The sequence below is a fragment of the Cuculus canorus genome, chromosome 19, assembly GCF_017976375.1.
Source record: "Cuculus canorus isolate bCucCan1 chromosome 19, bCucCan1.pri, whole genome shotgun sequence".
In the NCBI taxonomy this organism is placed as follows: domain Eukaryota; kingdom Metazoa; phylum Chordata; class Aves; order Cuculiformes; family Cuculidae; genus Cuculus; species Cuculus canorus.
This window is the reverse complement of record NC_071419.1, coordinates 2,613,844-2,628,380: the sequence shown is the minus strand read 5'-3', so window position 1 is coordinate 2,628,380 and position 14,537 is coordinate 2,613,844. Positions and strand designations below refer to the sequence as shown.

At 44.5% G+C, this 14,537-nt stretch overlaps 1 protein-coding gene across 5 annotated transcripts in view; it reads left to right on the top strand.

The window, feature by feature from the left end:
* CAMSAP1 (calmodulin regulated spectrin associated protein 1) overlaps positions 1-14,537 on the top strand; it is a 34,551-nt gene that overhangs the window by 2,853 nt on the left and 17,161 nt on the right. For 3 of the 5 annotated variants that reach the window (XM_054083788.1, XM_054083787.1, XM_009569522.2), the window contains exons 2-3: positions 4,546-4,708; positions 14,237-14,499. In XM_054083788.1, coding sequence (XP_053939763.1) covers positions 4,546-4,708; positions 14,237-14,499 — 426 coding nt within the window. Of the gene's footprint in view, positions 1-3,345; positions 3,427-4,097; positions 4,200-4,545; positions 4,709-14,236; positions 14,500-14,537 lie in introns of those variants that run through there. The other 2 variants (XM_054083790.1, XM_054083789.1) reach the window with 2 other exon arrangements.

The following is a 14,537-nucleotide window of genomic DNA, read 5'->3' as shown; positions in this document are numbered from 1 at the left end:
TATTATTTCAGATGCGCTGGGGATCATCCTCGCGCTGTGCCCAGGAGCACAGAGAAGCCCCTCTCTCCAAGGACCAGGACTGCCAATGCTCCCTGCGTGGCTCGTTTGCCCCCAGAGCGGCACCGTCCAGGGTTTGGAGGGGCAGGAGCTGCCCTGGAGCAGCCCCAGCGTAGGACAAGCTCAGGCAAAACCCAGAGGTGTGAAGCATCACTTCCTACCCATCAAATGAGCATTTTAAGCAAGGGGGAAAGCCATAAAGCTGAGTAACTTGTTGCACTCACCAGCATGAAAACTGAACCGCATGCACATTACCTTTGAAATAATGAAGATGCATGAATGAAATAGAGAGTCTGTACTAATTTGTTTTATTATTTACATGAAAAATATGGCTTGTTACACGTGGTTCCCCATGCACAAGGCCATGCCACTGCAGAGTCGTTATGAGAATCAGAACTGGATATACGTAATTACTGACATCGGCGTTGTGCCATAGAAACGGCTCCCGTGGTGTCGGTAATCGCACTGAAGTGGCCATTCTATTACTAACAATAATATTCAGTTCTCTGCTCCTTAAGGCTGGCCCATGGTGAAATGATACAGGAAACCGTTTTGTACAAGGGAGAAAAGGACATTTTGAAGCTGTCGGAGCAGCAGCTGAACAAGGACTCCGCCAGCCTCCCCTTTCACCCCACGTTACCGTAACCTGGCTCCATTCACGTCAGTACTATTTTAGATGCCTTTTTGACCACATCCCTTTTTCCTTAGTGAATTTCTAGTAAGACGTGGCTATTTTTTTTGAACCTTGTAGCATGCGCTGGGGGATGTTAAAGCTCACTGGCACAGAGAAGACAGCCTTCTCCTCCCAGGCAGCCTGCAGCCGCGGTGGCAGCTCAGCCCCATGCTGTGACGTCCAGAAATGCTCAGGATCTAAGCAGATCCCACCAGAGATATTAAGTGCTCAGCACCAGGGCAAACGAGGCCTTGCAGAACTAAGCACAGGGAAGCAGATATAGTGGTATTCAAAATTAGTCCAGGGCTGAAAATAGAGGTGTAAGGAGAGGGCTGAGGCAGCCTGGGCTGCAAGAACCCGCAAGCTGCTCCTCAATGCTCTGCCAGGGCCATCCTCAGTGTTTTTGATGGAAATTTTGGAAGGATAACAGGACAAAAATCCTGTTGATTAATTTAACTCTCTTCTCTCACTGCTCCTGAGAGCACAGGGGCTGTTGAGCAAGGCTGAAGGCAAAGAACTCTTCCCAGGTCGAGCTACCCATTTTCACACGCTGCCAACAAGGATGGGTGGATTAGCAAAAAAAAGTCAGAGGAAGAAGTGGGTCAGTTTTCTCCCAGCTGTACCTTCACCGTTGCATACCGGTCACCTGCTGTAGGAGCCATAGAATAGTTTGGGTTGGAAGGGACCTTAAAGCCCATCCAGTTCCAACCCCCTGCCATGGGCAGGGACACCTCCCACTGGATCAGGGTCTCCAAGCCCCATCCAACCTGGCCTTGAACACCTCCAGGGATGGGGCAGCCACGGCTTCTCAGGCAACCTGGGCCAGGGCCTCCCCACCCTCACCATGAAGAAATTCCTCCTTATGTCCAGTCTAAATCTGCCCCTCTCCAGTTTATACCCATTGCCCCTCATCCTATCACCACAAGCCTTTGTAAACAGTCCCTCTCAGCTTTCTCGCGGGGCCGCTCACGTTCTGCAGTGCACTTAATGCCCGACCCGTCACGTAACTGCAAACATTCTTCTTGAGTTTAAGGGGATTTGGATTGGGCCTTAAGGCTTAATCTGAAAACAAGAGCAGCTTGTTACAATGATAACGTCATAAAACGACAGCCTGGAAAAACCGTATTGAAAAGCAAACTCTTCAAATGGAGATTATAAAACAACTCGCGAGTTGTTTGCGAAGGACATCTACTTTAATTGCCTATAATCATGCGACACGGCAGCAATAGAGGCTGGGATAACCTTTGAACGCCAGGTTGTATTTCCTGCTGACACGAAGCAGAATGCCCTCTGCTTGCACTTTGAGAAGATATAGGGAAATAAATGTTGAATCTTACGACCGACGCAAATTAATCTTTAATGACTTTGAAACATTTATGTGATCTACCGGGTACATACAGCAAAAAAAATAATTTATGAGAATCATAACAAAGAAACTCAGGTAGAATAAGGTCAGACCGCTGTCACTGTTGGGCAGCTAAACGTATAATCACATTTCCAGTAGCTGGATATTAAGATAATTCATCTATCCAGCACAGGCATTAAAGGCTCGAACCTCTACCCACTTAATCACAGAGCTTCACTTTTGAGATGAGCCCTGAAACTCGCTTGTCCAGTGAGTTAATCTGCGGGATCTCGCTCTGATCTCGCTCTGATCTCCAGCGTGGGGTGAGCTGGAGGCTCTCGGTGGGGCAGGGGGACAGCATAGCCGTCCGAAGGTGGTTTCGATGACAGACACCAGCAACCGCGTATCAACCCGGATGATCCGAGGGCTGGAGCATCTCCTGTGCGAGGACAGGCTGGGAGAGCTGGGGTTGTTCAGCCTGGGGAAGAGAAGGCTGCGGGGAGACCTTAGAGCAGGCAAAAGGGGCTCCAGGAAAGCTGGGGAGGGGCTCTGGATCAGGGAGTGCAGGGACAGGATGAGGGAGATGGTTTTCAGCTGAAAGAGGGGAGACTGAGATGAGACATTGGGAAGAAAATGTTTTGCTGTGAGGGTGGGGAGGCCCTGGCCCAGGTTGCCCAGAGCAGTGGTGGCTGCCCCATCCCTGGAGGGGTTCCAGGCCAGGTTGGATGGGGCTTGGAGCCCCTGATCCAGTGGGAGGTATCCCTGCCCATGGCAGGGGGTGGGACTGGATGGGCTTTGAGGTCCCTTCCAACCCAAACCATTCTGTGATTCTGTGACTCTCCCTGCCGCGGGGCTGCTCCGGGCCCGCCCGGGATGGAGGGATGCAGGGGCGGCATGGCGGCTCCCCGCTCCGCCGGGCCCCGTTCCCATGGCAACCGTTGCCTGGCGAGAGCGCCGGGGCCGCCGAGACCCCGCGCCTGCGCGGTGCGGTCACCGCCCCCCCCCCCCCTTCCTGCCGGGCGCGCGCCAGGAGGCGGGAGGGGCCAGACGGAGAGAGGCGAAGAGGAGGGAGGGGCAGGGAGGGGCCTAGGCCCCGCCCCCTTTCCCGCGGAGCGCGCGCACCAGGAGGAGGGCGGGAGGGGAGCGGGGGAAAGAGAGCCGGGCCGCGCGCGCGCGGCGGGAAGGGGAAGCGCATGCGCACGCGGCCCTGAGGCGGCGGCGGTGGCCCCGGAGGCTCCTCCCCGGCCCCGCCCGCCCCGGCCCGGCCCGCCCCGCCTCCCCGGCCCCGCCCCGTTGCGCCGCGGCGGTGGCGGCCCCCGCGCCGGGGATGAGGCAGCGGTAGCGCGGCAAGGTGAGGCGGCGGGGCCTGCAGGCCGCGCGGCGGGGTGGGGGGTCGGGGGCACAGCTGCCTTCTTCCTCTCCCTCTCCCCCCTCCTCTCTTCCTTCTCTTCCCTCCTCTCCTCTCTTACTTCTTTCCTTCTCCTCCCTCTCTCCCTTCTCCCTCTCCTCCTTGTCCCTCCTCATCCCTCTCCTTCCTCCTCATCCCTCTCCTTCTTCCTCCTCATCCCTCTTCATCCCTCTCTTCCTCCTTCTCCCTCTCCTCCCTTCTCTCTTCCTTCTCTTCTCTCTTCTCTTTCCTCCTCCCTCTCTTCCCTCTCCTCCTCCCTTTCCTGCTACTCCCTCGCCTTCTCCTCTCTCTCCTCCTCCTCTCCTTCTCCTCCCTCTCCCTCCCACTCCTCCTCCCCCTTCATCCCTCTCCTTCTCCCTCTCTTCCTCCTCCCTCTTCATCCCTCTCCTCCTCCTTCTCCCTTGCCTTCCTCCTCCCTCTCCTTCCTCCTTTCTTCCTTATCTTCCCTCTTCTCTTACTTCTTCTCCTTCTCCTCCCTTCTCCCTTCTCCTCCCTCTCCTCCCTTCTCCTCCCTCTCCTCCCTTCGCCTCCCCTCTCCTCCCTCTCCTCCCTTCTCCTCCTCCCTTCTCCTCCCTCTCCTCCCCTCCTGCCGGGCGGGGCGGGGATGCGGGCCGGGGTCTCGGGAGCCGCCGCGCCCCCCGTGGCCCGAGGGAATGGGGGTTCGGGCGCGGAACCTGTGCTGCTTCTCCCGGGCCCGGCGAGGGAAGGAACCGCAGGTGCTGCCGCGGGGGTGCCCGCCCGCATTGTTCGGTGCTGGGGGTGGGGAGGGAGCCTCATCCTTTCTTTATCCCGCAGGTGATGGGTTGTGCCTTTCTTCTTCCTTAGCCGAGGGCTTTGGGTGAGCGCATCCCTGCCCTTCCCCGACAAGGGATGCTCGGATGGCTTTTGATATCCGAATGTTTTTTTTTAAGTCATCCTTGCGATGACGATCCCGAAGGATGCAGGGCCTGCGGATTGTGATTCTATTCACGGCCAACTCCTCTCCTGCTCGGTTTTAAAAACGCGATGGGAGCGACACTGCCGGGTGTCAAAGTCCACCGCTGTCTTTTGTTTTTGTTGTAGATGGTGGATGTTGACGTTTGCACGGGTGGGGAGAGTACCAGAAGAAAAATGGATGCCCTGACAGATAGTGCGGTTGAGATTGTCCCTTTGGAGCTCTATGATTCAGCCAGAGCAAAAATAGCTGCTAATCTACAATGGATCTGTGCTAAAGCCTACGGAATAGGTAAGATTGCTTTCATCAGAAAGTCATTCTTGTTTTTGTTCTTGCTTTTTCTGTCTCCCCTGCTATTCAATTGGGCTTAAATCATCTTTGTTTTAAATATCAGTAATATGACAGTCGTTAGCCTGTGATATTATGTATTTCCCGGTACCTTTGACAAGAATAATGGAACTATATAATGTAACTGAATCAGCAAACCTAATGTGAACACTCGCGCTCTGTGCTTTGTGAAAAAAGCACACCTCAGAATGCCAAAATGCTCATTTTAGCCAGGCAGACTTCCCACTGCAGGCCTGTGTGTCACAGCGTGCAGGCCTCTCATCCCTCCAGGCTGTGAAGGCTTTAGTGTCCCTCCTTGTGCAGTCTTCTTGGCCAGTGGATGTTTGGCCTTGATACCCTTTGTGTGCTCCATTCAGACTTTTTTTTTGTCTGTTGTGGATTTGGTTTCAAAATGAATTAAAAAGCAAGCCTTTGTGATCAGCAACATTCATGTATAAGAAATGTTGAATGAACAGATATAGTCTGTCTGTGTTCTGTGACATGGAACAGCAAGGGGTAAGTGCTGGAGGAGTTCTTCTTTCCCTTATCTTGTCATTAAGCCTTAAGACATGAGAAAATAAGGATTCTTGGACTATGATTTTTATAGTATTTTCCTGGCATCTATTGGAATGTGCTTTTTTGTTTTGAACTAGATCTGTCGATTCTGAATTGTTGTTACTAGATACATCTTGAGTTTAAATAGCTTCATTATGAAGAAATATGATGGAATACTTGTGGGTTTTGTTTATACAGAACAAAGCATGCAATAAAGTCATGTACAGAATCTTGTTTTGGAAAATGAGGTAGCCCTGTTAATCTAAGTCTAATTCGCCAAACTCATAATATGCTTAATGGATTAGCACTAGCTTACTTTGTGGCAAGGCTGAAGAAAAGCAGTCCGTTCTTGCAGTTAAATATTCATCCTTGTTGGAATATTCATCTAAATTATCTTTGTTTTTTAATATTGCCAGTTCTGCCAGTGTCCTCATCATATTAATGATTGTGGGAAAAATGGGAAATGATGGGTTTGTGATATTTAATATCAGTGCAGGTATTTCATTATAAGCAGCAAGAAACAAAAAAAGCCCCGTTTATCAGATAGTGTTTAAAAAATGTGGGAATTTTGGGAAGGTGTTAGTAAAACACTGATAACTTAAAAAAAACATTACCTCATGTAAATATTTTCCAGTTTCTGGAATGGTTTGTAGTGTTTCCTGTAGACCTTTTGGTGATCAGAGATAAAGTGGATATTCCAGGCGTGGAGACAGACTATTTATGTTAGGACTATTTGGAAATAAAGCCAATCCTGTATTAGCATTGACTGGCACAGCTCCTATGCTGCAGAGAAGCTTAGGGCCCAGTGTTTCTTGGTAGCATCTTCAGGAGCTCCAGGGTTGTATCTGCACCTCTTGGACCAGTTAATGGGTTATCAGTAGGTCTATTTATGCACTTGGCAACACAGGCTTATATTCAGTAGGTATTTGGCTTTCCTTTGGCTAAGAATTTCAGAACAGAACCCTACGGTTCATAATGGCGGTGATGTGATCTCTAGGTAGAGTCTGTAGTGGCATTTGCCAGTTCTTCTGCTTGTATTTATGCCTGTCCAGATTACACTTTAATAGAAATTAAATGCCATCAGCAGTAGGATAAGATATTTTTGCTGAGGCTTTGCTGTCACATTGTTGGTTGGCTCCGGTGAGTGTGATCTTTGGAGAACCAGGGCCCATGGAAATTCAGTTTGATTTTTGAAATGGCTCCTGCAAGGCATTGTCACTTAGTAACCATTGCTTCTGGAACAGCATTGCAAACAATGTAGAAATTTATAAGCCTCTTTAATTCATGGAGCGATGGATTTAAGAAGGTTTCCTATGTGATTATCGTTTTGAATAATATTTGAATTTAATACATTACTTGTCATCTCTCAAGGGTCACTTTTTGTGTTAAGATGTTGGATGTTGTTCAATGAGTCTTGGGCAGCTACCAAGCAGTTGTGGATTTGTTACATGAAATCACACTATGCAGGGGAATGTTTTGGGGGGCATTTTTGTTATTTTAGACTGAGTTCTGGTCAATTCGGTGAAAAAAAAAAATTCTCTCTTGATAATATTAAGGCACTGTTCTGAAGTTCTTATGTTAGACAGAATTCTGTGCCTTCATCTTTCAAATGCTGGTGTGTGTCCTGGATTTGCTTTTCATCCGAGTAAGCCTAACCTCATGCTGAAGTGTGTGAGGGGTCAAGAAGAGGGATTTGATTCTAATGTAGGCTGTTACAAGAAGTCATTCATCACTGTGGCTTTTACCCAAAACTATATTTTCTGTTTACAGTCAAAGGATATTTTAATTCTTCACATATAAGCTGGGATCCAAGTAGGAGAATTCTTCATCCTTTCGTTTTTGTTTCTCAAATTACTGGGAGTATACACGACAAATAATTTGGAGTTGAAGTCCTAGTTCAGGCTTTGTTTCATTTGATGATGCATTCCTTCTTTTTTCCTTCTGGCCTTGAAAAGAGAGAGTTCTGGTACAGCTACCTTCTCTCTTCAACCAAATACTGCTGGAGGGACAGCCCCTCTGCTTGCAGATGTATTGGGCTGGACGGTTTGTGTCCGGGAGCCTGTAGCTTCTCTCTGTGGTGGCTACCTGGTTGTCAGAGAAGGGCTCCAGAGGGAGATTGTAGAACTGTTTGTCCAAATCCCAGAACACCAGAGGGGAAGGATGTTGTGGTGGAAGATGTTGCCTCAGTTGGTGTCAGCACCCTCCCTCTCCCCATATACATCTGGGAGTGGTGTCATGGATCACTCCAAAAGTCCGTGGACAGACATCTGGAAATCTTCTATTCAGTTGAGAGATGATAAAGTCCATTTAGCTGAGACAGTAGTTTGAGGGAATGGGATTTGATTGGAACAGAATTATCTTCTTCATCAGCAAACATTGATTGGAACCAAATGTGCGCTTTAAGGAATTCTATTGGCAGTGTGAATGTACAATTCATAACGTTTAAGTGGCTGAGGAGCAAGGGTGCCACTGCGTTTGTGGAACTCCAGTTCACAGGAGGCGAGCGTGGGAGGTTTAGAGGCTTGGCAAGCTGTCCGTGGGAGAGAGCGCTTTTTCACAGCTGGTGGAATGAACCAGATTGCCAGGCAGTGGTGGCTATGCGCTGCACAGAGCTGAGCAGAGGGAAATGGCCCTGTTCCTTCAGTGCTGCTGTCCCCTTGGGCTCTGAGCGGCAACAGAGAGAGCGTCAGTATGGTTTCCTTTAGTACAACTCAGGGAAAACAGACAATGAAAATGAAAAATTTGGATTTCTCAGCAGATTTAGTCAGTACAGCATTAGTTTATGTGTAGAAATCATGTTTTCCGTCATCAAGGTTATAAAATTTACATATGGAAGGAGTATATGGGAGTTTGTCAGTGTTGCACCTTGCTGTAAGTGGGTTGTTTGCAGCCCTCTCCATAACAAATGTTGTTGATTCTTTAAAACAGTTTGTAAAATCTGGATTTTTGAAAACAAACTTGATGGGGATTTACTTTTTTATTAGGGCTGGGAGCTTTATGTCGTTCATTACCCTGAGACCTTTGGCAAGATACGGGCGGGAAAGCCGAGGACTAATACAGTGCATTGTAGGAGAAATGCAAGTTGCGGATTTTTTTGGTCTTTGAAGTACTTAGCACTTAGCTGTTAAATAAGGTCTTACAGTATGGTAAAGCTGCCCACAGTTACCACTGGGTAGAAGCAGCATGAGCACGTTCCTTGGGCTAAATAAGTAGCCTAGATCCCCAGATTCCCTGCTTCTGTTCTTTGTCAGCTTTCTTCTTGGGTCCACAGTAAAAATATTTTTAAGAAAGCTGTTGTATTTTGCAAACATTTGATAGTTAAGAATTTGTTTCTGTAATAAAATCTATTTTGTAAACACTGAATGTTACTTATGTGAAGTTTAGAGGGGTGAAGAATTCCATAATTATTACTTTGTGTCTTCTTCACCCAGGTTTGTGGCTTTATGCTTGATCAAAAGATATGGTAATGAGACTGCAGTCACTCTCCCCAACAGTACACAAAGTCTTTAGCTTGTTTTTTGTTCTGCCTGTTGTATGTAAATTTTCATGTGTAATATTGTAAGTCACTTATGAAGCTTATAACAACAGTTCTGTAATGAGAACCAACAGAGAATGTTTTCATTATAATACAGGTGGTCTTAGTTGCTTGAGAATGTGTAGCTCCTGTTCATGCTCTGCAGCTTAGAGGAAATCTGTACAGAACTAAATAATTCTGTGAACAGACACTGATACTAATGAAATCTTACTCAGAACCAGAATAAGCTTCATTCTGTTTACCTTGATGCTTTGGCTCTCTTTCCATGTGAAACCAGTTCTTCATGCTTCTGGAGATAAACTAAAATCTGGGGTGTATCCATCTCTCCAGTTCAAGGGAGAAGTCAGATTTGTTCAGTTTGCTGTATTTTTCTTTATCAAATCATAATCAGGTAATCATCTTTGAACAGGTTTTTGTGAGATGATAAAGAAATGGTCCTACCCTACAGTGAGGAGAGGAGAACCTGGCAGTAATTGTCTCTCTGATGGCTGTTACAAGTGGTTATTTCTACAATCCTGTAAACCGCGTTGTACACAGTGATTTATATTTGGAACTGTGAGTTCTTTTGAGAGATTAGAACTCACTGATATGATGGAACAGGCTGAAAGAATTGCTTCATGAGAAATAGTGATGGTTTGAGTCCTTTATTTCTTAGAAAGATAGCTGGTTGAAGAACCTCTCCTGTAGGTTCAGCGGGCGGGAACACTTGCTGCTGAAACTTGGCAAGAATAAGTTATTACTTTATGAGTGTGGGAAGAAGCAAAAAATGAGCATTTTTTTCTCTCTTATAAGCTGACTGCATGCAACTCACTAACGTGATATAAAATCTGTGTGTGAAAGAGATCCATCAACTCTGATATTGAGGGTAGTGTGGTAAATTCTTTGACTGTTCATGATAGAAAACTTTGGACAAACTGAATTAATGGCCTGTTTGCAGATCTGATTATCAGGTTATGTGCCATTGTTTTTAAATTATTATGAAAACACTGGTAATTGTTAAGCTTTGTCTTCTGAACACCTCAGTTTGCCTGACGCTGGCAACTGTAAGGCTTGTGTTGAAGTTGCTGCTGACGTTGTCTTGGGGTCACAACTCAGAAAGCTTATTAGAAAAGACAGAAGGTGTTTGCAGTCTTTTCAGTAACATACAATAGTAACATAAGTGACTTCCTTTTGGAATTAAGATGGTATCAGAGACCTTTTTTGTATGCAAAAAAAAAGGACATAGTTTGATGGGTTTTGGTTTGTTGTGGTATGATTTGTTAAACTGCTCAAGCAGAAATTTTTGTAGCTATAGCTTAGAAGTTAATTGCTCAGAAGTTGTTTTTTTCATGTTGATATTTCCAAATTCTGAAGCATAAATGTGTAAAAATACAAGGTTTAATGAATGGAAGTTTTCTAACATCTAAGTTTAGTTATAAGTCACGAGAGTAGGGTGTTGAAAAAGGTGCTTATGGAAGTAGGGACTTGGGGAAGACTGGGACATTGCAGCACTGACACAATCTATAGTGAGGAACAAAAAGCGTTTGACGTTTGGGGTTTGCGGGATCCATAAAAAACAGGGAGAAAAGCTTTCCTTAATAGTGGTAGCTACTTGTGTATCCATAGTGTATTATTTAAATTAGTGCTAGGTTAGCTCTGGTGGTGTATAATTGTTCTAAAACTGACAATGTGTTTCTGAGATTTTTGGCAATGTGGCAGTTTTGATGTTTTTAATGGGTTTGTGGGAATGAGCAAACCTGGGTGCTGGCGGTGGTTTCTGTGAGTTATGCTACAGATAAGAATAATTAGCAGAGATGCGAAAGATAAGATAGGTCTACTGTGTTGTGCTTTCAAATGTGGAGTTCAGACGTTGAAGATATGTCACAGCTGGGGCACGATTTTTGTCTGTGGCTGTCTAGGGAGGCTCTGTTACCCTGCCTGAGATACTCGCTTTGTGTACAGGGCATCTACAACTGTGATATTTGGGAGTTTCTCAGTGCAGAGTTATGTGTTTCTGTAGCATCCTTTTTGCATTCCTGTTTTCCTGCCTTTTATTTCTCATTGATTTGTGCCTGCTATGTGGATAGTACGATTATGTCCAGTGTGAAATCAAACTGAATTAAATAGTAAAGTTAAAGTTACTGCTCTTGCGCTTTGATCTGTTTTTTATATCTTAACATTTTTGTGGGCAGGGCATCAGATAAGTTACAAAACCATTCCTTTCTGTCACAGATAGGCAAATTTAGCTGGCAGAGGTGGTGTGAACACCAACATAGAAAATAAAACTAGGTGAGTGTTTGCAGTGAAATAAGTTGCAATTATGGGAGAATTAATGTTTATGAATAACTTTTTATGATAGCATTCAAATTATTAATCCTGGAACTGGAAGTTGTCCCCACCCCTACCCATCTTTAATCCTGGTCAGCCCAAATCCAGTGAGTCCTTACGCACTGATCTGGAGAGCAGAAATGTGAAGTTAGAGGGTTCTTCAATATAGAAGAAAAAGATTTCAGATCTCTTGACTGGATATTAAGACTAAAGAACAGTAGCCGAGGTACAAAGTGTGTTTATTTTTAATATATTGATTTCTGTGACATGTAAACTCATCACTAAGAAGTGGATTCACTTCTTGCTAGAAAAAGACTTTTAAAAATCATTAAATTTTCTTTAATTAGCCGTATTTTAATGTGGGAAGTCTTGCTGCCCCTGTCATAGGGAGCTGAGCATCATGTTGCAGTAATTGCTTCTCTTTTAATAATTTGAAGAGGATATTTTTGCTTTCTGCAGTTACGGGTCTGTAAAATAATCTCAGCCTGTGCTGTGGAAAAGGTACCTGGAGTAAATCTGAAGTGAGCTGTCTATGCTGATGGCCTGCTTGGGCAGCTGGGGTGTGGGGGCCATTCAGGGTTTCTTTGTTCAGCCACTCCTGTCACCGCAGTTTCAGACAGTCACCTCGGCTGCCCGGCTCTGTGGGGTCTTTGTGGAGCTGGGGAGGGCGGATGTTCATATTAAAACCCTCTTATAAGTACTTCAGGTCTCAGACATATTGAATTTGCAGGTTTTTTTGCTTTGAAAAAGCCTTCAAAATATGGAGTGCTGCTGATGCTCTCATCAGAAATATACTTATTCACATGTGTTAATGGGCTAGTATTCTATTATTTCCTTTCACAAATGATTTTAGAAAAAAAAATCAATGTATTTTTGGTTGTTAAAGGTACAGCTGCTTGTAATGAAGCTAAAATACTGAACTAGAAGAGCTGCTTTACGTTTTGATTTTTAGATCTTACCCCAGTCTTTAGAAATTACAGTCTTTAGAAGCTGTAGTTCTCTTTCTGGGAGTGGCAATGACCATTAAATGGAATTAGCTTTCAACAGCCTTTGATTTTTAGGTCAGGTTGACTACTATTAAGAAGATTAAAAATATTTTAATTCATGATCTGTTTCACTAAAAAAGGACACCACATTAAGAAATGCTACTTACACAGTGAAGTGGAGTCTTATTGTGTATGTCTTGCAACTGCCTTCAGTCTGTAGGCTGTATCACAGCATTCAGTATCACATAAAGGAAAAATAGCAATCCTAATTTTTAAAAACTTAAAAAAACCTTCCCGTTCTGTAAACTAGGGACAGTGCAGTGTGACAGGCTGAGTAGCTGTTAGAGCTGGTAGGACAAGACTGGTTTATGACATTTTTATTTATTTATTTATTTATTTATTTATGTAAATGGTGGCATTCTGTCTCAGCTTCTCTTTATGAACATTAAGTGCTCTGCAGTAGGCACTACTGTGGGGCTTATTTTGCAGTTCAAAGATGCGCTGTGGGTAGGAGGATTTTTTGAATGGGGAAATTTAATTATTCTGGAAATGAGCTGAATGAAAAGTAAATATGCTGCCAAATTAATAATTCTTTTAACTGTAGATGTACATATTTAAAACAAATGAATTGACTTCAGGGGAAGATCTTCAGAGAGACTGTATAGCGTAAGATAGAATTTTATGGTTGAAAATGACAAGAGTGTCAGGCTTCTATTAAGACAACACACTTGAGGCCAGAAAGTGTTTTTCCTGAAGCTGAAGAATCTTACCGTAAGGCTGTTATAAAGATCAATAGCTTCTAGTCTGATTGCTGAATATGGGTAGAAGTATTTGTTTTGGGGTGTATCTATTTTTAACTTCAATAATATCAAGAAACCACTGCTTACAACAGCATTTCCGTCCATTTTCAACTGATGTGGTAGGTTGACGTTTGCCTCTGTTAGAGCATTACAGCCTTTAACAGTGGCAGAGTTTCAGTGCACAGTTTGGGTTTGAAGTGCCTTAGAGAGATCAGAATATTGGTGATTTTTAGTGCTTGCCTTTCCTGCCAGCTGTGAAGCTGTACTGATTCATAGCAAAAGTCCAAGTCTTTGAGGGCTGGGAGCTGGTGGGGAAGAAGTGAGTGGAACAAGGATAGAGGATTCTGTGGTGTTTATTTTAACTAGCATGTGAATTACTGCTCTTGGGATCTCTCTTGGTTCAGTTGGATAAAACCACAAGAGAACTTGTGGAAATGATGCTAGTCCAAAAGAAGTTAATTTTAGTGTTGGTTTAAAATTCATGTTCAATCCAAATCCAAGCGGAATGGTTTTGCATCGTAGGCTTTAGTTTTTACATAAAGGCTGAAAAGCTGCAATAGTTGGCTTCAGTACTCTTGTCTTCCAAACACAGATAGTCATCTTGCTTGAGACTTAATTGTTTCGCAAACCATTTGTAAAGTGCTGAAGCTATTAGTCAGATATTTCAGTCTTTGTATGAACTTGGGCAGTTTGAACCAAGAAATAGGTGGCTTAGTTTTCTTTTTCATTGAGAACGTTTGGACAGCCCCTTTCGGTGATGGAGGCTGCAGTGATTTAAAGGCTGGGCACAGATGTTTGGGGATATCGCTTGAAGTAGCTGCAAATTTTGCTTTGAAGATCTATGTGTGTTTGTATAGTTCATCTGATGTACAGAGTACTTCAGCCTGTGATCCAGTTAAATGAATTCATAATAAAATTAAAATGCTAATATTACACAGTAACCAGTGGATGTGATGGTGTGTCATTCTGAGTGAGCTGGGTCTTAATCAAGGAATGAGCTAGAGATGTGTAGGTGACAGTGGGTCCATGTTGAAGTACTTTCTTGAAAGGGACTCCAGCATCTTTAGACAGCTACCAGGTACTGTGTAGGATTTTTACTCAAGTAAGTATACGGCAGAAGCCAATTATAGATGCTTTACTTAATTAAAATGTAAGCTCTGAGACCGAAAACCCTGTGTAATAGGAAACTGCAAACTTAACTACAACCAGAATTCTTTGTGCTTGTTTTTCTGTTCTTTGAATTAAAGTTAAAATGATTATTTTTTTTATCACTGATGCCATGTGTTGAAACTTGTCTTTGCTCTTTCAGATAATGTCCCAGAGGAGCTGAAGGACCCATTTTACATTGACCAATATGAGCAAGAACACATTAAACCACCTGTCATCAAGCTGCTGCTGTCCAGTGAGCTGTATTGCCGTGTCTGTAGCCTCATTCAGAAGGGGGATCAGGTGGCAGCTCTGCAGGGGCACCAGTCAGTGATCCAGGCTCTGTCGCGGAAAGGGATTTACGTCATGGAGAGCGATGATACACCTGTGTCTGAATCTGATCTGGGCTGTGCACCAATCAAAATGGTTAGCTTAATTAAATCCGCCTAATGATCTTCTTTTTA